A 25,591-nucleotide genomic window follows, 5' to 3' on the forward strand; every position below is an offset into this window, starting at 1 on the left:
AAATGCCACTACTTTGTCCTGGACAGACATTTCAACATATCATCACAACTGCAGTTCTTACACGCGACTTCTTACTTTATATTGATGTTATAGACCTCTCTTCCAGGTCCATGGACTTCGGCCAAATCGAAACACTAAAGTCAAAATCATATTACATAACAGCTGACATAAACTTATGCTTTGGAATCGCTTTTGGTTCCTAACATAAACTAGGTTCAGTGCCCAGGCAATGCATTACAATAACATTGTCAGTTCCTGAAAATCTTTATTCCCACGAAGTCTTCATGGTATGATCTCAATGTTTGCCAGTATAATCCTTGGTCCTGTACTTTCAGGAATATCACCAGTTTACCAAATCAACGTAAAACTCTAGATCATATTTACACGTAATTCAGTATTGAAACATATGCATAAACACGCGGTTGGTTTGGAACAAATGTCTATTTCACTTTGAGACACAGCAGATGTTTCGTCCAAGGTAACAAGGTATCACAAGAAGGTGTTGAAAATAATATTCTGCACCTTCTTACCATCACGAAACATGTTTGCATGGTATTGATCCCACAAGGTCTGTTTCTTTGTGTTTCCCGTGACTAGCTTTGATCTCCGAACTACGGTACCTTTTGAACCACCTCATAGACTATTGGAAGTAGCGTTGCCGCGGACACACTTGGCTCTAGAGCAGAGAAACAAAACATGTATACGGCATTACAGTAACATTCCATCTGGGTGAAGCTAGTGATGGAAGAGTGAGTTTAGTTTTACGCTGCTTTTAGCAGTATTCCAGCAAGGTCACGGCTTTGGACACCAGAAATGAGCTCATCATTCCTATGTCTGGAGTCTTCGGCGTGAAAGGCGAATGGGATTGAACGCATGGTCAAGAACGCATGGTTCACCAAATCAATCTTACTATATGATAATGAAAAGCACTGACACCTGCGTTGAGTAATAAACAAAAACAGCATTTGGGTGCTTACTATGGGACTGTAAGAGGTTCCAAGATGATGCTGCAATGGCCACCTTGTAAGTTATTGCTATATGCTATAAACTATTTCCACAGTATGCTGATGCTACCACAAGCGTCTATAATTGTAGTTTTACCACAGCGTTGCTTCTAACCCTACCATAATGACGTGGTCACCATGATTAGTCATTGGGTTGCCCGTTCCAGTATCAAGTCACAAGAAGGGTTTCAAAGTGTACACTGAAGAGCTGAACATAATTAGAGGGTAGACTTATGTTTGATATGATCACAGGATTCGAGACTCGACTATTTTCAGATCGAGACCATGTAGCTGGAATATTGATGCGTGTGGCTTTAAATACCATTCAAACAACAAATTCAGAATCCGACATTGTTTTGCGGACGAAAATGGAAATTTGTTCACAGCAGCGTAAAGTCACACCCATGGCTATAATACTACATGTACGTTGGTCATTTCAGCTGTACAGTTTATGAGGTTAATGCTGCATGAAACCCTTTTCTTACCATCTGGAATATACAATGCCTGTCAGAAGGTGGTCAGATGTAGTCCATATTATATTATTATTAATACTTTCTCAGTAAAGTACAGATTCTATTACTTTTGTTAGGTTGGTCCCACCTGACATCAGAACCCAAAATCACCAAGTCAGGCACCTTAACAGCAGCACATAAAAGTCAGCGACCTCACTCACTCAACCGCGTTGTGTGCTGGCGATTAGGTGCCTGCCTCTTATAGTGTAATCCGATATAGAGCTTCTCCTACCATCTGGTTTATACGACTGAAGCGTGAGCACCCCGTCGGGACTACATCCTCCGCAGTATCCTCCACAATTCAAGTTCACCACCAAACCATTGTTCTCTCGGGAGAAGATCGTCCACGGCATCCAACCGATTGACTTCCAAGAGAGCTGAAAATGTGGAAGGAAATGTAAGGGGTTATACAAGAAGGCACCATATGATCAGACATCACACAACTGTTCTTCTGTAGTACAGCAAATATGTGTTTGATATTCATATGTTCCAAAATACTTCAGAATCTGAACGAAGGTGTAAAGGATACCACGTTCGCTGTACATCGTACGTGATAACGATGGACTTATTTTCTTTCCGTGTTCTGACAAACCTGTTACGATGCGAATGGCAAGTGGTCTTCTCATCTACCAACGTAAATCTTGAAAAGGTACAAGAGGATTTAATCCTGCTGCCTTGTTTCATGCATGTCGTCTTATCCAATTTGCGTATGATCAGGGTTGTGGTTTTTTTACTGGGTTGATTGGTCCAAACTCGAGGTTTAAGGACCGCCTCCATATAGATATTAATATTGCTGAGTGCAACGTTAAACAGTAAATAAACACATGTATTGACAAAGACCATGATGAAAATACCGTCCAGAAAATATGGTCCAAACTGGATATGTTTACACATCACCAGAGGCATCACGTTGCTGGAGCTAAACAAGCTAAACAACAACAAAACACGGCCTTGTACCTACAGTCAGTTTCCAGTACACGTCTTAAGATATGATATAGGATATTAATATAGCGCACATGTCCACGCACTGGTGCATGCTCAAGGTATGTGGTATGTAGTGTAGCTCGTGGTATGTAGTGCCATGCTTGATGCGGAGACATTGCCAATGTATACTACGGGTACTTGTTAGCTGTTTGGTTGATCTGAGTACAAATGTTGGGATATACAGGGTGGACTTTGAATGAATTGTCTTGTTTACAGTATATTATTTAGAGACATTCGCACAAACAAACTTCAGTGTACGGGCTCGGCTATGGTTGTGTGTGTCACCATGTTTGGTTAGCAAATGTACCAGACTCAGCTATCGTAACAATTGATGTGTGGGTGGTTTGTTGGGTGTGTTTGCCTTTGTCTCATAAATGCGATCTTCTGGCTAGAAAACGCACATTGGTTACAATAAGGAATGGTTTTAATGTTTCAGCAGGGGTACAATTTGTAAATTGTAACGTAGTTAAAGATACCTTGGACTTCTGAAATCATTAAATGATAATCATACATTACAGTGTGTTTCGGGGACATTAAATTGGGTGCAATCTAAATTGCAATTTATTTTTTCAAACAAATATGTTCGATAGGGTTCATATCGGGTTGCTTGATGGCCATGGTAATGTTTCGTTATATAGGAAATTTCTGCTCGAGATTGCTAAGGGTGAGCTGACTGGCAACGGGATGGTTATCAAATTGTACGGAGACAAAGTCCAGAACTTAATAACTGTGACCGTTTCCAAGGTATTATGATGACATCCAACTTGAAGTCTACGGAAACCATCACTGAACCATTTCTACAATTCCAAATGTCTTTTGTCCTCTTTATCAGTTCAGGAAGACTTGGTGCACATGCAGATGAGGTTGGGTGTTATCCTCACGGCATGTAATACGGGTTGGGGGTGGGGGGTGTTATAGTCGACGCCTTGTCTGTCTGTCCGTCCAAAGCAGTTCAATATTGTCCATCAAAAATTGGCACATACATTAAACGTGGTGCCGTTTGCTATTTCAAGATTTGTGTCATTTATATATTTCTTGGTTTCGATGGAAATGGTTTGAACCTTGTCTAATAAACGCCTCTAAGGCATAATTTCGTGATGTTTAGTGTGTTGCGTATTCCAAATTTGACATCATTCACTTGAGAGACAAACAATAGGCCATCTTATGTTCTAATATTTCATAATGCCGTTGTATAATGCCTATTGCAGAAAATAGCATAATACGCCTTGTGTAATAACAATACCATGACATAAGTAATACATTACTAGATACTTTACTTTACTAGTTAATTACAGTAAACACCCTAAGGTACATGAGCTACATACTGCTCTTGAGCAAGCTCGTGACACTGCAGTTGGTGATGATAATGTACATTACCAGCCTCTGAAACATTTGCCTGAACCATGTCTGATGATACTTTTAGGTATATTTGATCAAATATTGACGTCTGGAGAATTTCCTCCTTCATGGTGTAATGCCATGTTAGTTCCAATCCCAAAACATGGCAGATCCATCAAAATACAGACCAATATCGCTCACTTGCTGTGTCTGTAAAACCATGGAACGTATGGTGAATAATAGATTAACTTGGTATCTTGAAACCAATAACCTTATCACAAATATTCAGTGTGGTTTCAGGAAAAATGGTAGTACCATTGATCATTTGGTACGTTGAGAATCGTTTGTTTAAAATGCTACAGTAAATAAACAACATGCTGTATCAATTTTCTTTGATCTTGAGAAAGCTTATGATACGACCTGGAAGCATGGTATTTTAAAGTATTTACATTATTTTGGTTTGAGAGGCCGTTTGCCTCTTTTTATATCACAGTTTTTAAAAGACAGGCAATTTCAAAGAAGGTAGTATTTTGTCCGTCACTTTATTTAGTAACAAGATCAGCAGTTTCTCCAAGGTTTTTTATTCAATCAAAGGAACACTTTTTGTGGATGATTTTAATATTTCTTGTCGTGGTAAAAATACGCGTACTACTGAACAGCAATTACAGTGGTGTTTAAATAAAATCAAACAATGGTGTCTTGAAAACGGCTTTAAATTTTCTATACCTAAAACAAATTGTATACATATTTGTTGGAAATATAAGCCGCATAAGGACCCTGACCCTGAACTATCTTTAAATGGAACACCCATCAAAGTGGCGAAGGGGACCAAGTTCTTGGGTTTAATTTTCGATTCACATTTAACATTAGTGAGTGAGTGAGTTAATATTTTACGTCACATCGGCAATATCTCAACCATATCGTGACGTCATTTAACATTACCCCACATTAAATACCTGAAAGCTAAATGCCTGAAGGTACTAGATTTGTTGAAGGTTGTTTCCAATTCTTACACCTATATCGATCACTGGTCAATTAAAAATAAATATAGCAATTACAAATCATTATTTACAGACGGGTCCACAGACGGTGGCGCAGTACCTTGTGCCACGGTCATTGGATCCAGAACAACATCTTCTCCACTAGCAGATAGCAGCTCTATTTTCACAGTGAGAGCAAACGCCACTTCAAGCTCATGAAATGTATGTTGTCAGGTAAGAAAATCATAGCTATCAATGTCGTGCCGTTCACGTTCATGGTAGCTCCCTGCTGACTAGTGTAGGCGTCCACCTGCAAGTATCAGAGCAAATGCAGTCTTGTTGTTGCTGAGACCACTGGAGTTTGTTCCCTTTCACCATCCGGTGATGGTTCGCTGAGGAAGACTTGGATAACTAGTATGGAATTCGCCGGCACGTCTCCCAGGATGACGTCCACACCGTCAAATTCCGCCACCACTTGCAACTCCTCATTTTGCGTCTAGGGTTTGTTCAATGTCATGTGGACTGTTTTTCGCGCCATCGAGACAATGATTATGATGCGTTTATGTGATGGCATGTAAGCCACAAGCAGCATTCCTTTGTTCGTGATTTTCGTCAGGTAGTATAAGGCTTAGTTTGGTGTTGCCGCCGTTACCACCGCTGCCACTGGCTGGCACTTTAACGCATCTGTAAATGATGTTTTTCAGTTGCAAGGAGTAGAGCTCGCCGTCAACGTTTGGATCGTTCAATCCACGCGTCTGCCCGAGGTTGGAGATGGCTATGTTGGCGCATTTCCTCTATCGCATGGATCCCAGACCCAAAGCTTCGGTCATTGCTTGACGTGAAGGGTGACACTGGTGTAACCTGTATGGATGGGTTCGTGTTTTATGTCTAAAACCAGTGTTCTGAATTTTCGCGTCACCTCGCGTAAATTTCTTGTACTGCCACTAGACGTAGTTTTCCTGTATTTTAATTGTGGCTGGCAGCTGAAGAAATGGTGTAAATCGAAATAGGGTACATGCATGTAGCAAAGATACTGTAAGTCCCCATGGTCACCCTCAAAGGGGGTTGAAGTATTGGAAAAAATCAATCTGATAAAATGCAGCTTTTTCCGATATTTAAAATGAGATTATGCACAGCACAATCCTCTACAAAACAACATGTACTGAAGCCGTACGCGTGGTTTAATGCAGAGTGTAAACAGGCTACAAAAGCGAGGTAAAGAGCACAAAATTATTTACCACATGATCCGACCGTCCAAAACTTAAATAAATTTAAAATAGTAAATGCGAAGGTCTATAAAAGACAAGGAACAACGACGAACCATGTCTCCGGGCATTGTATTTGAATAAGATAACGGTGAAAATTACAGTGAAGTATTTTCATTACATTAGCTACATATAACTCTCGAGGAAGCTAATGACACCGCAGCGGGCGATGATAATATACATAATCAGCTACTTAAACACTTGCCTGAACTATGTCTGATCACCCTTTTAGATAATAATATATTTGACTTAATATGAACATCTGGGAACTTTGTCTGTAAAACCATGGAATGAGGAATTATTCCGCCTGGAGGGCACAGAATATATACATTTCTCTCTGCTGCCCGTATTGACCTAGAACATGTCACTTCTTCCCGACGTCTAACTTCTTGGCATTTGGTTTGGCCGCACGTTGTCCTAACATTAATCATAAACTAATGAATTACAATATAAGTAAAACAATAATCAATTGAAATGTAAGTATAATGCATATACATCCTTATTTACAGATATGTCCAAGGACAGTGACGCGATGGTTTGTGCCACTGTCCAGAACAATGTTTTCTCGTTTACGAGATAACAGCTCATGCCATTTTAACAGCTCTTAAATATGTTCAAAGACAACATAAATATAAACTATATATAGTCTATTCAGACTCCTTTTCTTGCGTTCATGTGATTGAAAACCTATAATATAAACATCAACTTTGAATAGAAATTATTGAATTGCATAATGATCTTGCTACTGGCTAATACGAGATAGTCTTCTGTTGGTTACCCAGCCATACACTGATTTTAAAGCGATCATATGCATTAGACCTAATGCAGAAGAAATGTGACACCCAAATGGGTTACATCTAATAAAACCTTGCATAGGTTATACCTACTTTGGTTGTCAGTCCTGATTTGGAGAGGTTATCATGCGACGATGTCGTTGTCGTTTTGGCCACACAAAATACACTCATGAATACCTATTGAAAGGTGAGGATCCTAGGTTCTGCATCCCTTCTTATGTATTGCTTGACTGTTGAATATTCCATCACAAGTGATAAGTATATTATATCACAAACTATGAAGAATAATTTTAGTAATGTAAGTCCTCATTGATTAATGCATTTAAAAACATAATCATATTTGTAGCCCGATTTGTAAATAGTGAAATATTTTATGATAGCAAGTTTAAATTAATAATTCAGATTGCTAATGGCGGTATCTTCAAGGGAGGTTGAAGTACCGTACCATTACTGTACTCCTCAAAGCATACGCAAGTCATTTTTTAGTATTATTGTCATTTTCAGTTGTTGCTAAACTTGCATACAATCGCCAGCAGCTGAGGGGATGGTGTAAATCCAGCTAGGGTCCATGCACGTAGCAAGGGCACTCTAAGTCCCCATGGCCTCTCGTATGGTGACCTACCTTCAGCTGTTGGTGGTCAATAGCCCATTTTCACATGGTATTGTGTAACATAGTTTTCTGTTTTTGAAAATACATGCCAGCTAGGGTGAACTCTTTTTTGTGTGTTGCTCTAGTTATTTTACAGTCTGTCGAAGACTTGTTCTTTAACTACTTGTATTTATTGTGTATCTACAAAAAGAGGTCTCGTCACTATATGGCTACAATATTGCCGATGTGACGTTAAATTTTAACTCACTCTCTCATGGACACGAGTGACTACATACGGAAGGGTTGACACGGAAGCCGGTTCCAGTGGTGTCAATAGTGAAGGTTCCAACTGGGCCACATCCTCGGGTTGCCCCATGGTTGTGATAGCAGTCCTGTGCGACGCCATAGTCTTGTGCTGTTCCAATCCACGTTGCAAAGGCGCGATCACCTTGATCCACAGCCATTGTCTGTAATATGGCACCGGTTACTTACTATATGTTCACATGCCTTGTGTCTGTTGTTTCTCATAGTCTTCCTGATGCAAATTAAGTGTTCTAGTGTTTTAATCATAGTATTTTTGTCATTTTAATGTATTTCTAAGTCTCTGTATAAAGTCCAGTGCGTGGGTGTGTAAATCTAGCTAGGGTTCATGCAGGCAGCAAAAGTAATGTAAATCCCCATGGACCCTAATATGATGTTACCTTAAAATATTGCCGATGTGACTTTAAATCTTAACCCACTCACTCACTGTTTCCCGTAGCATACATTCTTATTATATAAAAGACAGTTCTTATTGTCCCTTACTGTCAAGCCTTCAGTATATATTTTGATTTTTTTCATATTTTCTTGTAACAATAGGCAATTTCGATGCGGTGTTGTGCTACATATCCACCCGATATTTCCTCTCACCGCCAAAGTTTGGGTCTCACTGCCTACACCTAAAATAGACCCGTGAGGGTAGGGGTTAGAAAAGGCCTTCAGCAACCCATCCTTGCCATAAACGGCGACTATGCTTGAATGTGAATAGCATTTATGCAACTGAACTTCCACCTACCCCAGATAGCGGCCCCGTAAAATAGGATGGGTTGAACGAAATTGTCATATAGAGTTGCAAATATCTCATTATCCGTGCCACCCACTGATTTCAAATTACTGATGATAACTTCCAGATCCCTGCTGACTGATTTAGGATTGTTTAGCAGTATACTTCAAGTCTAAGTGTTCCAATAACCAAAAACCCAAATATATACAAGAATTAGATACTTCAATACGTACTAATCCACATGTAAAATTGTAACATGATTGTACCATCGACTTATTACGATATTTCCTACATCAATGCTACCAATCCAATGTCATCTGCATACAGAGGAGTGGTCATATTAGTATCTATCCTTATACGAAAATTCAGATCGTTTATTTCGTAAGCTAGATCATTCACAAATGGGGAGAATGGTGTTGGCGACAAGACGCAATCCTGTTTTACGCCGGCATTTACCGGTAACAAATACACGAGATCTGTTGTTTTCATAGAGGGATTTTACTGCCGAAAACAATTTACCGTCGAGGGATTTGAAGACTTTCTGTGTTTCATATTCGAGAAAACCGTGTAAATGTGGTCAGTCTTACTACGGTTACTGCGAAAACCGTTTTGTTCCTCCGCCAGTAAGGAATAGACAACAGCGAGATAATAAAATATCAATGCAGTGTGGGTTCTTCACTTTCTCACTGCGAAAAAGTCTGGGCTTGCTGCTTTGCCACATTTGGCTTCATTAATTGCCGATACAACCTCGCTACGTGTTTTAGGAACATCCAGTATACGTGAATCTGCATCACTTTCGGTAAAACCTGAGTTGTTAGAGACACTGTCTACTGTTGACTGTTGTGAAAATGTTTACCTGCATCGCCTCGAATCATTGTCTTTATACCTATCAAGTAATGTATGTTGTCTCTATTAAGATCGTTTCCTCGACCTTAGGATTTTATCAAACGATAAGCAAATGTAATCCTTTTCAGATTATTATTCCTAAATGGAGACTTACATTTTTGCCATTCACGCTTATCCGTATGGACACTGTTCAACTTATCCTGTAAACTATCACACCAATAAGGTTTATATTTCGATTGACATTACACCCACTACACATTCGGTTTGTTACTGGGTGCAACAGCAACTCCAACCTCAGCATACATACAGTTCTAGAAACCTTCATAGGCAGCCTAAACATCATTTCGTGCATTCTGTCTATTTCCGATCGTACAAATCGCATCGTTCAGAGGTGATACACATTCTTCCTTTAGAAGGAAATCGCATTGAATCCTATTTTGGTTGTAGCGCTTATATTCGTTCTTCAAGTCGTCGATTGGAAAATGTCATTTGCGACCGATTGTGTGGATGAAGGTAAAGATATACAGGATAAATCTTATGAATAAAAACTTCTGTAATTAATTTCTCACGAAGTTTTGGAGTTTGCTCTACTCCATCATCAGTTCACTTTTCGGAGTTTGTTCCAGACCCATCATCCGTTCACGTTTCGGGGCCTGTTCTAGCCCCATCATCAGCTCAAGCTTCAGGTCATGTTCTAGCCCCATCATCAGTTCACCTGCACTGACCTTCCTCCAGAAGCAGATCTATAGAAACGTCGTTCTAACCTTCCTTTACTGACTGAAGAAAGTCTATACAAACATTGTACTGACCTTCCTCCAGACACTGAAGCAGGTTTATACAAACGTTGTACTGACCTTCCTCCAGACACTGAAGCAGGGTTATACAGTTATACTAACCTTCTTCCAGACACTGAAGCAGGTCTACAGAAACGTTGTACTGACCTTCCTCCACTGACTGAAGCAGGTTTATACACACGTTGTACTGACCTTCCTGCAAACACTGAAGCAGATTTATACAAACGTTGTACTGACCTTCCTCCAGACACTGAGGCAGGTTAGTACAAACGTTAGTTTGGCTCACTTGACGACGAAAGTGAAGTAGGTCTCAGACAGGACTTCTCAGCTACTTTCTATCACGAAGAAGATACTTCCAGTATATGCACGAGTATATATGTTCGCCGTTCATTTGAAATGTTGGAAATTATTAACGCAATTTATAATTACAGCCTTTAATTTGAACATTCAGCAGTGCCGATCCGTCGAATCATGCTCAAGTGGTCGGCTAGTACTGGATTAGATACATGTTTTCTTACACAGTTAACAGTAAATATCCAGCAAGTCAAAGAACGACACCAAGTACTGGATTAATCGGCCTACATTGATTGTGTTGGACACTTGCGCGGGGTATTCCTACAAAATGTGTCAATGGAATAATGTTTAATTTCATTTAATGCAATATAGATATAATATCTGTCAGTGTCTATATTTCTCCTTTTGAATGCTTTTTATGTAATGCATCAATTGTACATTGTCAGTTTTGCACCAAAGTAGAAACATAAAGAGTTATATAAAACATATTCAATTCATGAATTTCTCATTGTGTCATATGAGCATATCCAAAGATAAGTACAGAAGTACAAAAGTACAAAAATATAGAGAGTCAAACCATTCACACCACCCCTTGCATCACGTTCTTCGTATGATTCAATGTTTTGAAAACTAATTGCTGGAGAAGATCACAGTGCTTATTACACAGTGCTTGTTACTCGAAAGCAGTTTACTGCTCTGAAATCAGAACCCCCTTTCATAACTACGTTAGAATTTCCATTCTGGTCTGGTTCATTTAAGCCGAAATTCATTCCGACCCTTAAATATCTTGATTCAAGCAGAGATCATTGATCTCATGATGACACACGTATACACAAATATATGTACCATCATTATTGATCTGATAGTGAAGAGGTGCAATGAATGTGATATTCAAAGACTCATAAATACCTAATTTGAATAACTGTAGATCCTGCTATAATGAACTAGTTAAATACATCCCAACAGTGTTGACATGATATGTCTAAGATATGATGCTGACTGAGGCAGATATATTTTACCTGATAATGGCAGTCATCGAGAGTATGGACTGTATATCAGTCCCAAATAAATAGCTAGTCCCCTCGAGGATTCTTGGGTATAAATGTCCTTAGGCCTACACAACGACAGTTACAGGCAGAGGTCACATATTATGGTGAATTTGTTGCAGTTATACTGCTAAGATATCTTTGAATATAGCACTTAAGAGCAGAACTTGCGCTCCTACTGTTGTAGGATAATGTGTCAAAATGGAAGTTAAGATCATTTTATCGCTCTAAGATAACAGAATCATAGATCTGATGACGTCAAAGACAATTTTCCTTTCTCTTTGGCCTGGTGGTTAATACTGTGTTATGAAGATCTCGTCCAATCAGTGAGTTAATATTTAACGTCACATTGACAATATTGCAGCCACATCGTGACGAGCACCAATAATCATTACACATAACAGAGAATGGCAAAAAATCTGTCAACGAAGGACAGTAAAACAGCTAGATTATCACAGACTGATATTTAAAACTAGTAATTAATTCTAAATCAATTTAACGATAGACGACTATACAATATAAAAAGGTGCAATAGACAGCCAATAACTGATTTTAAGATCTCGACCAATGTACTGGATACATCCAGTGAACAGTACAGTCATGGTCAAGTCATAAACATGGTCTTGACACAGACATACTTTTATGTTCATCAATTAAGACCTTTGCATATGGATACTCTACCTTTAAGTCGATCTTGATCTTGTTATACGTCCATGATCCCCACTGGTTACCAATGACACTGTACCTCTTAGGGCCAGAACATGGTACCAACTCTTCTTCCGGGTATACGCCACTATTCGGGACAGGTAGACTGACGAATTCTTCAGGGGTAGTTCCCATGTTGTGGCAGTAGATGCGGGCTTGGTCCTGTCCCCCTAGTCCCGGGGGGTATAACCAGTAGTGACCGTCCACAGGTTTGGATGTAAAGTTCCTTATATCAGCACACGATGTCGGTTCTGTATACAGATTGAAATGAAATAAACTTGCACTTTCGAATAATGCAAATGATATTCAGCAGTCTCAGAGGAGGAGGGATAGCCTAAGGAGAAGACTTGGGCTTGGTTCACCAGATGCGCACAATGTGTGAAGCTCATTTCCGGTTTCCTCTCACTCTTAGTCTCGACCTTTGTAGAGCAGTTGTACTAAATGTACTGTTATTATCATAATCATGGGAAGGAGTGTTGAAGGTGAGCAAAAACAAATTAAAGTCTTCTCACAGAATTTCAAAAAGGGTGGTAATAGGATGGTTATGAACATGTCCCATTCACCTGAACACGAAATATCTGAAATATAATTCATATAATTCAAATGAAAAGGACCGTGAACAAGAATTATCTTTGGAAATACGCAGCTCGAGATATCATTGAAAATCATTTATGCATCAACTTGATCGACTGTCATTGTCTGTAATATACCACCTCCTTGAACGTATGTTAAAAATCTTCATAATAAATACAAAGCGAAGCGAAGAGCTGACAGATATTAGGAATTCTAACAATCACTGGACTGTACAGGTACAATATGATAGCTTCCAGACCACTACTAGGCATGCGTGAACGCGAGCACTGTGATGGTAATAAACCAGAAACAGACCAGGAGTCAGCGTTTTGGTATGCAAGAGGACGAAACGCCTGCTTTATGGGTAGCATCATTGGCCAACTCAGAATTCATTTAGACGTTTTCTCAAGGAAACATAACAGGATTACCTTCCCTAAGATGTATGACACATCTAGCAACTGAACCTCCTTATCCTGCAATTTTCTAGCTGAAATAATGATCAAGGAATTCATGTAATTCACTAGACCCGTGAAGGTCCCGGGGTAGAATAGACCTTCAGCAACCCATGCTTGCCATAAAAGGTGACTATGCTTGTCGTAAGAGGCGACTAACGGGATCGAGTGGTCAGACTAGCTGACTTGGTTGACACATGTCATCGGTTCCCCATTGCGCAGATCGATGCTCATGTTGTTGATCACTGGATTGTCTGGTCCAGACTCGATTATTTACAGACCGTCGCCATATAGCTGGAATATTGCTAAGTGCGACGTAAAACTAAACTCACTCACTCACTCACTGTAATTCACTGACAGTTGCACACTTACTCATTGTCCGATCAATGAGTTCTATACGGGTAGCAGTGTTGTCTGGTTGTAGGACAAGGAGGTTCAGTTGGAAGACGCATCATACATCTCAGGGGAGGTCATCCAGTTATGTTTCCTTGCGAAAACGACTAAATGAAGGCATACCCATAAGGTAGCCGTTTCGTTTTCTTGGAAACCTGATCCGGTTTGTACGACTTCGTACGACTAGCATGGGTTGCTGAAGACCAATTCTAGCCCAGATTTTCACAGGTGTCCCGACGGAAAGAGGTACATACCCCAAGCACAGAATATTTACATAAACAGATAACAGAATATATCACAGAGGTGCAGTCATACTGCTTATTCTAGTTATACTCTACAAACAGTTGCCGGAGGTAAAAATGAAATAGCTACAAAATATGAACATTATGACCGTTCAAAGGGTAAATTCGAACACTGCCTTGATTTAGTACACGGATTCTGGCTTGTACAATTGCCGACGATATCCATTTAAAAAGTAAAAGCTAATATTCAGATTATTAGGAGAGGTTTGCTCTACGTGTTTATTTAATAAAATGCCCTAATCAGATGCCATCATACAGTATATACTGAGTCAAAAAAGAAACTTCACAAAATGTAATTCTTAAAAATAATGAATATTTTTTCTCTGATGATACATCTATGTATCCGAAATGGGACCCGTATCTTTCGACTCCGCCGTTTCATCAACGTCAACGTCTATTGTTGGCCTAACGTCACCTCCGATGGACCCAGAGAAACTGGAATCGAGTCGTCTTTAGCAATGAATCCAGGTTTACCCTCAGATTCGCGGACGGCAGGCATAGCCTAATGGAACTGATTGTGGCATTATCAGTGTATCGAGTACATCACACAGGTCTCAGCAATGAAATAATAACAATTTAACCATCTCTTGTTCTTTTATAGTGCCATGAAGAAAGAATAGGAAGTTTCTTTTTTCACTCAGTATACTTTACGAGTGAGTGAGTTTAGTTTTACGCGGCAATAAGCAATATTCCAGCTATATGGCGGCGGTCTGTAAATGATCGAGGATGGGCCAGACAATGAGCATCGATCTGCACAATTAGGAATCTATAATATGTGTTAACCAAGTCAGCGAGCCTGACCACCCGATCCCGTTAGTCGCCTCTTACGACAAGCATGTAATACTTTACAAGGAAACGTAACACATCAAGAGTGAGTGACTTATTATTTAGCGTCACATCGGCAATATTTCAGCCATATCGTGACGAGAACAATCTAGTTTATATCTATATGAAAATCAATAAAGTTAGAACGTAAGAACCTGTCATCGACGGATAGTAAACATACTAAAGTATCACAGTGATATAAATTTAAAACTAGTACGCTATCGTAAAATGAAATCACTATAGACAGTACCAAATAACAACTGGCTATTAATCACCAACAACCAAAGGTAGATCACCATATTAGGGACCATGGGGACTTACAGTACCTTTGCTACCTGCATGGACCCCAGATGGATTTACACCATCCCCTCAGCCACTGACGATTATACTGAAATTTCGCCATTATTAAAAACAACAAATATACTACGATTAAAATTTTGGTCGTACTAAATTTACATAGAATGTTTTGGACTTACCAGTCCTCACAGGAGGACAATAATTTTACAATACTTCAACCCTCCTCGAGGGCACAGCCACTAACAATCTCAGTTGTTAAGCTAGACTACCAATAATAAAATATTTAATTATTTAGAAAATAAAACATTTAAAAAGATCCTTCATAGTTCGTGAATTAAAATATTGATCCCTTGTGATGGAATACCCAACACAGTCAAACAGGATATGCTTGACCGTGATACTTTCATCATAAGGTGAGTGAGTAAGTTTAGTTTTACGCTGCGCTCAGCAATATTCCAGCAATATGGCGGCCATCACAAGGGATACAAAACGGAGGCTACTCACCTTTAAGCAAATATTTATGTGTGTATCTTGTGTGGCCAATACGACATCGTCATAAAATAACCTCTTCAAATCTGGACTGACAACCAAGTGTAACCAATATACGGTTTTATTTTATCTATTGTATTTAAACCTACTTCCGTGTCCCACGTCTTCTGCATCAGATCACGGATATAAGATCTAATGGTTGCTTTATAATCAGTGTATGGAATATCAAGTGGTGTCACAGATTTGTAGAGTGCTGCCTTGACAGCAAGATCGGCCAGTATGTTCCCAGAAATGCCTACGTGGCTTGGTAACCAACAGAAGACGATGTCGTATTAGCCAGTAGCAAGATCATTATGCAATTCAGTAGTTTCAATTAAAAGTGGATTGTAACACAATGGGGTGTAGGCCAGGCGCGACATGAATGCTGCCTTGCGATCCGGCTGACCGTGACTTGCCCTATCGGGGATTAGAGACCAACGTCTAACCCGACACTAATGGGGGACAAGATTGGTGTGGTGGGGTCACACGGACCAACCTGCCACCCACCTGGATCAACCTGCCAGCTGGGTGGATCGACCTGCCAGCTACCTGGATCAACCTGCCAGCTGAGTGGAACCATATGCCAGTTGCCCCTTCCCCTTGTGTCAATCAAAGCAGGGGATGAGCTGGATAAAAAGGGGGGCCAGACCCCACACTCCAGCAGACATGAACTGACGCTCGCCAAGTACAGTACAGTTCGCCGAGAGGGCCCCCTCCTGCTTCTGCCTGCCTCGCCCTGCCTCTGATGCCCCTGGTCAACCTGCCGGCTGATGTTATGAAGTAAATAAAAGTCGTTCCTCGAAAACCTCTGGTTGTCGTCTGCTTATACTTTGTTATAAGTATAGGCTATGCAGTGGGTTCTTCAACTGGTGCCGTGACCCGGATCCTCATCAAAGTAAAGGACTGCCGACAAGAAAAGACACAGTGTTGTTACGTGGAGACTGGCCCAACGAGAAACGAGTGAGTAGACAGGGTTTTTGTTAGTACTCTCCAACATTCATGATGGCTAACCAGGAGATCTGGCGATGGCTGTCACCTCAGCTACCCATGAGCAGAACATTAGGGCTCGTTTTGAACTGAGGTTAGGAAGAACCGGTAATAAAGGCAGGACCCCGGGAAATAGTAGGGAAGGAATGTTCCTAAATGAACGAAGGGAAGAAGCGATGGACATAGACCACTTAAAGCACAGGAAATGCTTCAAGTGCCACCAAACAGGGCATAGGGCTAGGGATTGTAGGATCCCAGCTAGTCAGAGTGGGTTACAGTCGAGAAGAGGAATTCATGCAGTAGTAGGGACAGGGCGTCCACCCTCACCAAAACCCATAGTGTTTTGGTTATGCAGTCAACCGGGACATGTTAAGAGGGAATGCCTGAATAGACGCAGGGTGACCTTTGCCCCCACCAATGATAGAGCTTTAAACTAGAACCTCTTCCCCACAAGGAAGCCACTGGGGAAGAGAGTGAAAGGAGGTACTCAATTAATCTAGCAGGAAGACCAAACTCATGCAGCATAAAGATAGGTAAAAGAAAGGTTAGGTGTTTAATAGATTCAGGAGCAGAAGTTTCAATAATACATAGGAGAATCTTTGAGCTAATTAAAGGATTTTGCAAACTTGATAAGAAAAAGATTTTGCTACAGCTGGTCAATGGAAATGCTGTGGAAGTAGATGGCAGTGTCAATCTCACTTTCACTCTCAGTCATACGTTCTATGTTGTCGGTAACATGAATTGGAATATGATACTTGGCCATGACTGGTTGACCCAGGCTGGTGTTCGACTTTAGTTTGATCTTGGTAGCTTAAGGATTGGCAAGACTTACGTTCCCTTAGAGGAAGATATTCACATTTCCTCTGTGGCGAGGCTAGCAGCCGATGTAACAATAAAACCTCAAAGTAAAAATGTCTTGAGAACTAAAGTGAAGAATAGGGATGGCATGCAGATTGATGATGTGTATCAACTGACCGCTATTGATACTGGTTATTTGGCAAGTGAACCTGGTGTCCTAGTTACTAACTCCATTGTCAGGGTAGATAAACACAGGAATATCCCCGTCATGTTAGTCAATAACGCAAACAAGTCCAATAGGCTTAAACGAGGGTGTGTTATGGGGAAGTTAGAAAGCATTCCTTCGGAGAACTTGGTCAAGATGTCAGACCTGCCAGACAATGACATACTAGATGACAAGGACACTGACATTAACGTACCACCAGAACACAGGGATAATGTCTGTGACATAGTTAAACGTAACCATGACCTCTTTGCAAAAAATGACATGGACTTAGGACATACAGACACGGTGACGATGAAAATAGACACTGGTGACCATCCCCCAATTAAAATGAAGCCCTATAGAACACCGTTGAACAAGCGCCAGGTAGTTGATAAGGCAATTAATGAAATGCTTGAAGCTAGAATCATACAACGATTAAGGTCACCGTGGAGTTTCCCAATAGTAGTGGTTGACAAGAAGGATGGCAGCAAAATGTTTTGCGTCGACTTCCGATCGCTGAACCGTATTAGTCGCCCGATTTCAACGCCTTTACCTCTGATCGATGACATCCTCACCCAATTAGGAGATTCTAGATACTTTACAACCCTGGATATAAAGTCCGGATATTGGCAGGTGTCGATGGATGAAGAGGACAATGAGAAAACTGCATTTGCCTGTCACCGAGGACTTTTTGAGTTTTCCGTAATGCCATTTGACTTATGTAATGCCCCGTCAATCTTTACAGAACTAATGAATATCGTTTTAGAGGATCTTGAGGCTTTTGCTATTGCCTATCTTGACGATGTCCTTATCTTTTCTAAAACCAAGGAAGAACACCTGAAACATATTCAATTGGTCTTTGACAGAATCCGGCAGCATTCACTGAAACTAAAGCTGTCAAAATGTTCATTCATGCAAAAAGAAACTAACTATTTGGGGTTCGTCATCAATCAGGATGGGATCAAACCCGATGGGAAAAAGGTCGAGGCAATCCGATCCATGGAGGCCCTGGCCTCAGTTCGAGAAGTCCACAGTTTTGTTGGTATGTGCAGTTACTATAGGAGATTTATACCAAACTTCTCGAAGATAGCAGAACCAATTGTGAAACTAACCAAGAAGTATGCTCGATTCACTTGGACAAAAGAATGTCAACAGGGCTTTCAGTTCTTGAAGAAGAGTCTCACGGTGGTACCCTTGCTGACATATCCAGACCCTAGAAAGCCATATGTGCTCTATACAGACACCAGCGACAGCTGTGTGGGTGCCTGCCTAGCACAAGTACATTATGATGACAGTACATCCGCAGGGGTTGAGAAGCCGATCCATTTCCTCTCACACAAATTGACAGATACCCAGACGCGGTGGTCAACCATTGAAAAAGAAGCGTACGCTATCCATTATGCCTTAGAAAACCTTGACCACTATCTGCATAATGCCAAATTCATCATCCGAACAGACCATAAACCTCTGAAGTACCTTCTGGAGTCACCGATGCAGAATAAGAAAGTGCAGCTTTGGGCACTGGGGATTGCAGGCTACAACTGCGAAATTGAGTACATTGCAGGAGTGACCAATACCTGTGCTGACCTCCTGTCAAGAGTACCTACCCACCCAGAAGTCGATACCAATCCTGAGGATGAAATAGTACTAGATGGTCCTGACAATGCCCTAGAGATTAATGTCTTCGACTCTGGCAAATTTTCTACAAAAGAGTTTGCTAGCTGTGAGCCTAAACAAAGTAAGGCCCATGAGATTCTCAAAACCTGTAAACAGGGTCTTGACATGAGATCCGAACAGCTGAAGGACAAGAACATTCAGGATATCAAGACCAAGCTGGAAAAGGGTAGTGGAGATGAATCACCACTGAGAAGATTTCTAATCATAGATGGGTTACTCTATTTTATGAGTGATGCAGACGATGAGCCAGTACCACGGTTATATGTGCCTGAACAGCTGCAGCAAGATGTAGTGACACAGTATCATGACGAGAATGGACATATGGGAATTGACAAGACATTTGAGTCAATAAAAACCAAATATTATTGGCCGAACCTATACAAAAAACTGTATAGCTACATCACTAGGTGCACCACTTGTCAAGTCCGTATGATGAAAGTACAGAAGCCGCCGCTACAAGACACTGATATGCCACCCTACCCATTTGCCAAGGTTAGCATGGACCTTTCTGGACCATACCCTACTTCATTGTCTGGGAACAAGTACATCATAAGCTTTGTGGATCATTTTAGTGGTTGGCCCGAGGCGTTTCCCGTCCCAGACAAAACAGCAGAAACCGTGGCCCACTTACTGATCGAGGAAAATTTTCCACGTTTTGGCGCCCTGCTTCAGATCGTCACAGACAATGGCATGGAGAATGTAAACCGAATAGTTAAGGAAACTCTGGAGGCGCTGGGGATAAATCATGTGAAGACCACATACTATCACCCACAGGCCAACAGTCGAGTTGAGCGGTTCCATCGGACTTTGCACGATGTACTCGCTAAGAAGCTGGATGACAACCTGACCAGTTGGGATTTGTACCTCAACCAGACATTGGCCGCCATAAGGTTCAACATCTGTGAGTCGTCCAAATTCTCGCCCTTTTTCTTGATGTATAATCGGGATGTTGTGTTACCCATTGATAATCTACTGAAGCCGAGGCGAAAGTACACTGGAGAGGATGAACACAAGATCGGGTTACAACAACAACACAAATCCTTCTTACTGGTTCATAGAAATATGAAAAAGGCTAAATGCAGACAGAAACAGTATGCTGACAGGAACAGGAAGCCGAACAAAATAAAGATAGGAGACCCAGACTTCTACAGGCTCCATCGGCGGAAGAGCAAACTGCAAAACAAATGGAAGCCATTTTACAGGGTCATAGATCAAACCACTCCTGTCACCTATATCATCCGATGTCAGCTTGGTGACTCAGCGACAAAAGCCCATGCAGAGCATCTGAGGATAGCTGATATACACGAATGGGATATCCTGAAGGATACCTGTGGTCGACCTAAGAGGAAGACTGCCTATGTTGTCCCTCCCTCCTCTGAATCAAGTTCAGAAAGTTCAGACGCCAAGACAGGGGATCCTTTAGCTAGAATCGCGCCACGATATCGCCAGGTGAGATCCGATTCTGATGATGAGGATGACATCCCCCTAGCTGAAGTCGTGAAGCGGCTAAGGAGCAAGAAGCGGGAACTAGAAATAACCAAGGGTTATGACTCTGACCAGTATACTGATAGCTCACAAACACATCAGGAAGATGTGGTGAACGTCGTCAATAGCAACCCTGTCACCATGAAAGGTGAAATGGATAAGAAACCTAAGCCTGGTAACCACGTTAAGAAGTTACTAGAAGCTGTAGCCCAACTATTGTAAGGCTTCACGATAGATGGTTAGCTACGACTGCAATGTGCATATTAGTAATGCTACATATACATGCCCATATAGATATGTTTATTCACTGGACGATTTCTTATGACAACTGACCAAAAGCTGCATATGCATATATATATATATATATATATACACCTGGAAATTAATCAAGCAACACCCCAATTTTTTCTATTGGAGCAACTTTGAAGTGTTCTGACAATCAAAATATGCCGGGTTGATATAGTTTGACACTTTTGTATTCAACAGACGATCTCTGACAAACAACTTAAAGGGAAAAAGTATCAAGACTTTGCTTTATTGCAACGAAATCCAAATTCTTAAAACTGTCTTAAATTCATGAAAAAATGGACACAATTTACTATTCATCCACAGACGTTGTTGTCAGGTGTATTAACACAAATGTCACATGGAAAGAAAGAACAGTCATCTGAGAGTCTGCACACCGACTTTCATCAATATCTAGTGTGTCCTCCCTGCGCACGCACCACCGATTCCAGACGCCTCCTCATTCCTTGGATGAGTCTCCGGATCTGATTCTGGGGGATCCTGTTCCACTCCTCATGCAGGGCAGCCGTCAATTCGTTGAGATTATGGACTGGTGGGTCTCTCTGCCTCACACGACGGCCAATAAAGTCCCACAATTGTTCAATGGGGTTGAGGTCAGGGCTCATGGCAGGCCATGGAATTCTGTCAATTGCATTTTGCCGCAAAAAATCATTTACAGCATGCGCCCTGTGAGGTCTAGCATTGTCGTCCATAAATATGGGTCTCGTTGCCAGAGGATGGTTCTCAAAATGAGGTACCACAGCCCTGTCAAGAACCTCCTGTTGGTAACGAACACCGTTAAGGTTGCCACGGATGGTAATGATATCCAACTTGCAGTTCATGGAAATGCACCCCCATACCATAACGGAACCTCCCCCAAAGGCCACAGTCTCCTGGATGTTCCGTGGAGCCATTGCTGTGTTCCTCTGCCTCCAGACCCGAGTACGACCGTCCACCATGTGCAGCAAGAACCGGCTCTCATCTGAGAAATGGACCTTCCTCCAAGAGGCAATGTTCCAGTGCAAACGGTCATTACACCAGGCCAGTCGGGCTGCCTTATGGGCTGGAGACAGTCTGGGTCGCTTGATTGGCCTCCTTGCCCGGTATCCTGCAGCTTTCAGACGATTCCGAACAGTCCTGTTCGAGATGGGTCTCCCTGGAAGCCACTCCTGTCTCAACCGAGAGCTCGAGTCGAAGGACCTGCGCCGTACAAGTCTCAGTAAAGCTCTGTCCTCCCGGACTGTGGTCTTCCTGGGTCTTCCTGGTCTAGGCAGGTCTTTAACTTCATTAGTGGCCCGGTTTTTTTTCAAAAGTTTTGAAATTATGGAATGATGTCGTCCGATTTGAGTCCCGATTTGTCTTAGAGACATACCAGCATTCCTCATGCCGATTATTTGCCAACGAGTGGCCTCTGATAATTTCCTACGTGCCATGACATTGAAATGAATGAAAAACCGAATGCAATCGACAACCTGCGCTTGTAAACACCCCAGGGAAAAAGTGCATTTTTCGAAAGTTGAGGTTAAAGCAATGCACGTGCGCTGTGCAAGCTTCACGCGCGTCATATCAACCCATGAAAAGCTCATGCTGTATGTCAATACATCAAAATTGAATAATCAATCATCAAAATTACTTCGTTAGACTTTGTTAAGTTTTTATGTGTCTTTGAATTTGGTGTTGCTTAATTAATTTCCATATGTATATATATATATATATATATAGCTACAATATGTATATATATATACATACATATATAAAGGAATCGTTCTGGCTGTTAATTATAACTCATGTATTTCGCGAGACCAATCTGTTATCCTCTGTGTTTTCAGAGAATGGTTATGGGTGTCCTAATTCTTTTTGTATGTATTGGTCTAGCCAGTGGTACCATGATGTTCGAAAATATCATATTTCAAAAGTTGAATGACGTGACAACCACCAGATCTAAGTGGCTAATCACCTTTGTTATAGACCTAAAACCTTACCAAATGTATCTATTCAAATGTCAAATGGATATTGCAGACGTGGCATTAGTTATTCATAAGGTGATCAACAAGAACTATAGTGCTGCTTATGTATAGGTTAGATCACGAGGACCTGGCGTCTAATTGTTGAAGTTGTTAGATCACGAGACGCGTAGCGCTGAGTGATCTAACTAACAACTTCAACGATTAGACGCCAAGGTCCGAGTAGTCTAACCGACTTAAACCATGACACATAATTAAATGTGTACATGTACATTAAACGTTATCAAAACAATGATAAATTCAATGCACTATGTTTGGCTGCGCTCTCACGTTTTATTCTTACCCATCAGGTCCTTGAAAATTTCGCGTTGCACGTGCTTTCACATGTCACTTACAGCACGTGCCATCTGATATATCTGAACACGATAGGGGCTGTTTGACAACGTAATGTGGCCCGGAATGCGCAGAGTAATTGTAGCAATTGATATGTTATTCTGGGTTAGTGGCGAATGGTTGAATTTTTGTTTGCCCCGAACGGGAGGTATTCGTGAATAATTTTCCCGCATGCGTAAACATTCATCAAGATACATGCTTTCACATTCACCGCCATTGCCAGTGTCAGCCACAAATGTGTTAAGAATGTCTGAAGAAGAAGATTTTCCGTGCTCACAAAGGTATTTGAGCTCAAGTGTTTATGCAGTTTCTGCGACAAATTATGCTACTCTGTACAGTGATATTAGCGACAACGACGACAACGTTGGTGAGAATTTGCAGACTGCTGATAAACATCGTGACATGCCGTCAAGTGAGGATGATGCCATGTATGTAGCTTCCCAACAGATTGAGAGTGAGTTGTTTAAGACACAGACAAGTGAATCTCTTTTCATGTCTTCGAGCGATGATGATATGATATATGCACTTTCACAAGAGATGGAAAGGCAATATGTGAGGAAATTTACAAATAAACATTTCAGTGAACCTTTATCTGATCGGGAAGTTATGGAAATGAGCAAGAAGACTGTGCCAAAGAAAACACAGAAGTCTATAGAATGGGCATGTCGTCTGTTTGAATCTTGGCGAATTTCGAGGAATGGAAGGATACTAAATGGAGATACATCAGGGCATCAACTTAGTTTGATTCTGCATGAAAGTTTGTGTATGTTCGGTGAATAAAATACATTCTGCAGTATGCATTGCTTCAACTTCCATTAACCCATGACTGTCTTGTTTCAGCACAGATATTAGACTACTACTGGTACTACGTTTTAAATGTTTGCTCTCATGTTGGAATCTGACATCTGTACTTTACATCGGCGTTTGCCAGTTACAACCATCCAACCAAAAGTAGGCGCAGATTGTTGAAAAAGATGTCTTATGGAACAATTATGCACTGCTGTTTTTTCCTATTGTTTCATAAGACATTTTCAATTGCAACAATCTGCGCCTACTTTTGGTTGGATGACTATAAGTGGCAAACGTCGATGTGACGTAAAGCTGTCAGATTCCAACATGAAAGCAGACATTTAAAAAGTAGTCCCGGTCGTAGTCTAACTACTATCTGGGTTGGTTAGACTACGAACTGAAACAAAACAGTCATGGTTTAAGCTGGAACAGAAGGCATGTTCATAAAACTGGATCAAGAAATAAATAGTTTGAATATCACATTGAGTAATCTTCAGGAAAACTTTTTGGAATATCACATGTTGAGGCGTAAAAGGTTGCTTTTACCCTTTGTCGGGAAAGCATTGAGTTTCCTTTTCGGAACAGTGTCAGATGAGGACCTGGGTAGTATCAAAAGGAATGTACATAAGTTAGCCACTAACCAAGCTCGTTTAGCGCATGTAGTGCAGGAAGGATTAACCATCCTGAACGTATCCAGAGTCCAAATTGGGGAAAATCGTCATGCCATAAATAATATAGAAGATAGCTTACAACAAGTTGACAGCTCAATCCGGAATGTCACCAACCATTTCCGAGTACGCATAGACAGCCTTGAGTGGGCTGTTAAGACTTATCTACAAATAGAATTGGTAATAGAGGAACTAAGACAAACGATAGGAAACTTTGCCACTTATTTGGAACACCTTCATTTACAACTAAACATGCTATCCCTGGGCCATATGTCGCCTAGCATAAAAATAACGCCCACGCAGTTGCTAACTATCTTACAAGAGGTAAAAATTCATCTCCCCCCAAGGTTCAAGTTAGCCGGTGATCCCGAAAGTGAGTTATGGAATTTCTATAGGACCCTTAAGTGTACTACAGTGCTTTCTGACAATAAGATAGTTATAGTTGTCTCTCTACCTCTCTTAGATCTAGATGATTATGTAGAGATATATCGAGCCCATAACCTACCTATTCCTATCCTGGCCAATGAAATTCACAGCACTGAAAATGGTTTCCAAAATTCAATAGCTAAATGCAAGTTGGAGGCGGAACTAATAGCAGTGAACGCTAAGCGTACTAAGTACAAGCTATTGAAAGAAACAGAAAAGCATGAGTGTACTGCCAGTATGGTTGGTTACTGTCAAATTCAAAGTCCTGCATACCCCATAAACTTCAGTCAGTTATGTATAGTTGCCCTCTTTATGAAAAATGAGCAAAAGATAAAGAGATTCTGCAGGACA

General features: G+C 41.0%; 1 protein-coding gene across 2 annotated transcripts in view; it reads right to left on the reverse strand.

Annotated features, from left to right (window-relative positions):
• Window positions 1-248: 248 nt before the first annotated feature.
• The window catches only part of LOC137262262 (A disintegrin and metalloproteinase with thrombospondin motifs 20-like), a 35,710-nt gene continuing 10,367 nt past the window's right edge, over window positions 249-25,591 (reverse strand). Inside the window, exons 3-6 of one of the 2 annotated variants that reach the window (XM_067800068.1) lie at window positions 12,170-12,444; window positions 7,763-7,933; window positions 1,749-1,893; window positions 612-676 (exon numbers count right to left, since the gene is read on the reverse strand). In XM_067800068.1, the coding sequence (XP_067656169.1) occupies window positions 612-676; window positions 1,749-1,893; window positions 7,763-7,933; window positions 12,170-12,444 (656 nt within the window). Of the gene's footprint in view, window positions 677-1,748; window positions 1,894-7,762; window positions 7,934-12,169; window positions 12,445-25,591 lie in introns of both variants that reach the window. The other variant, XM_067800069.1, reaches the window with a different exon arrangement.

This window comes from Haliotis asinina, chromosome 14, assembly GCF_037392515.1.
Source record: "Haliotis asinina isolate JCU_RB_2024 chromosome 14, JCU_Hal_asi_v2, whole genome shotgun sequence".
NCBI lineage: Eukaryota > Metazoa > Mollusca > Gastropoda > Lepetellida > Haliotidae > Haliotis > Haliotis asinina.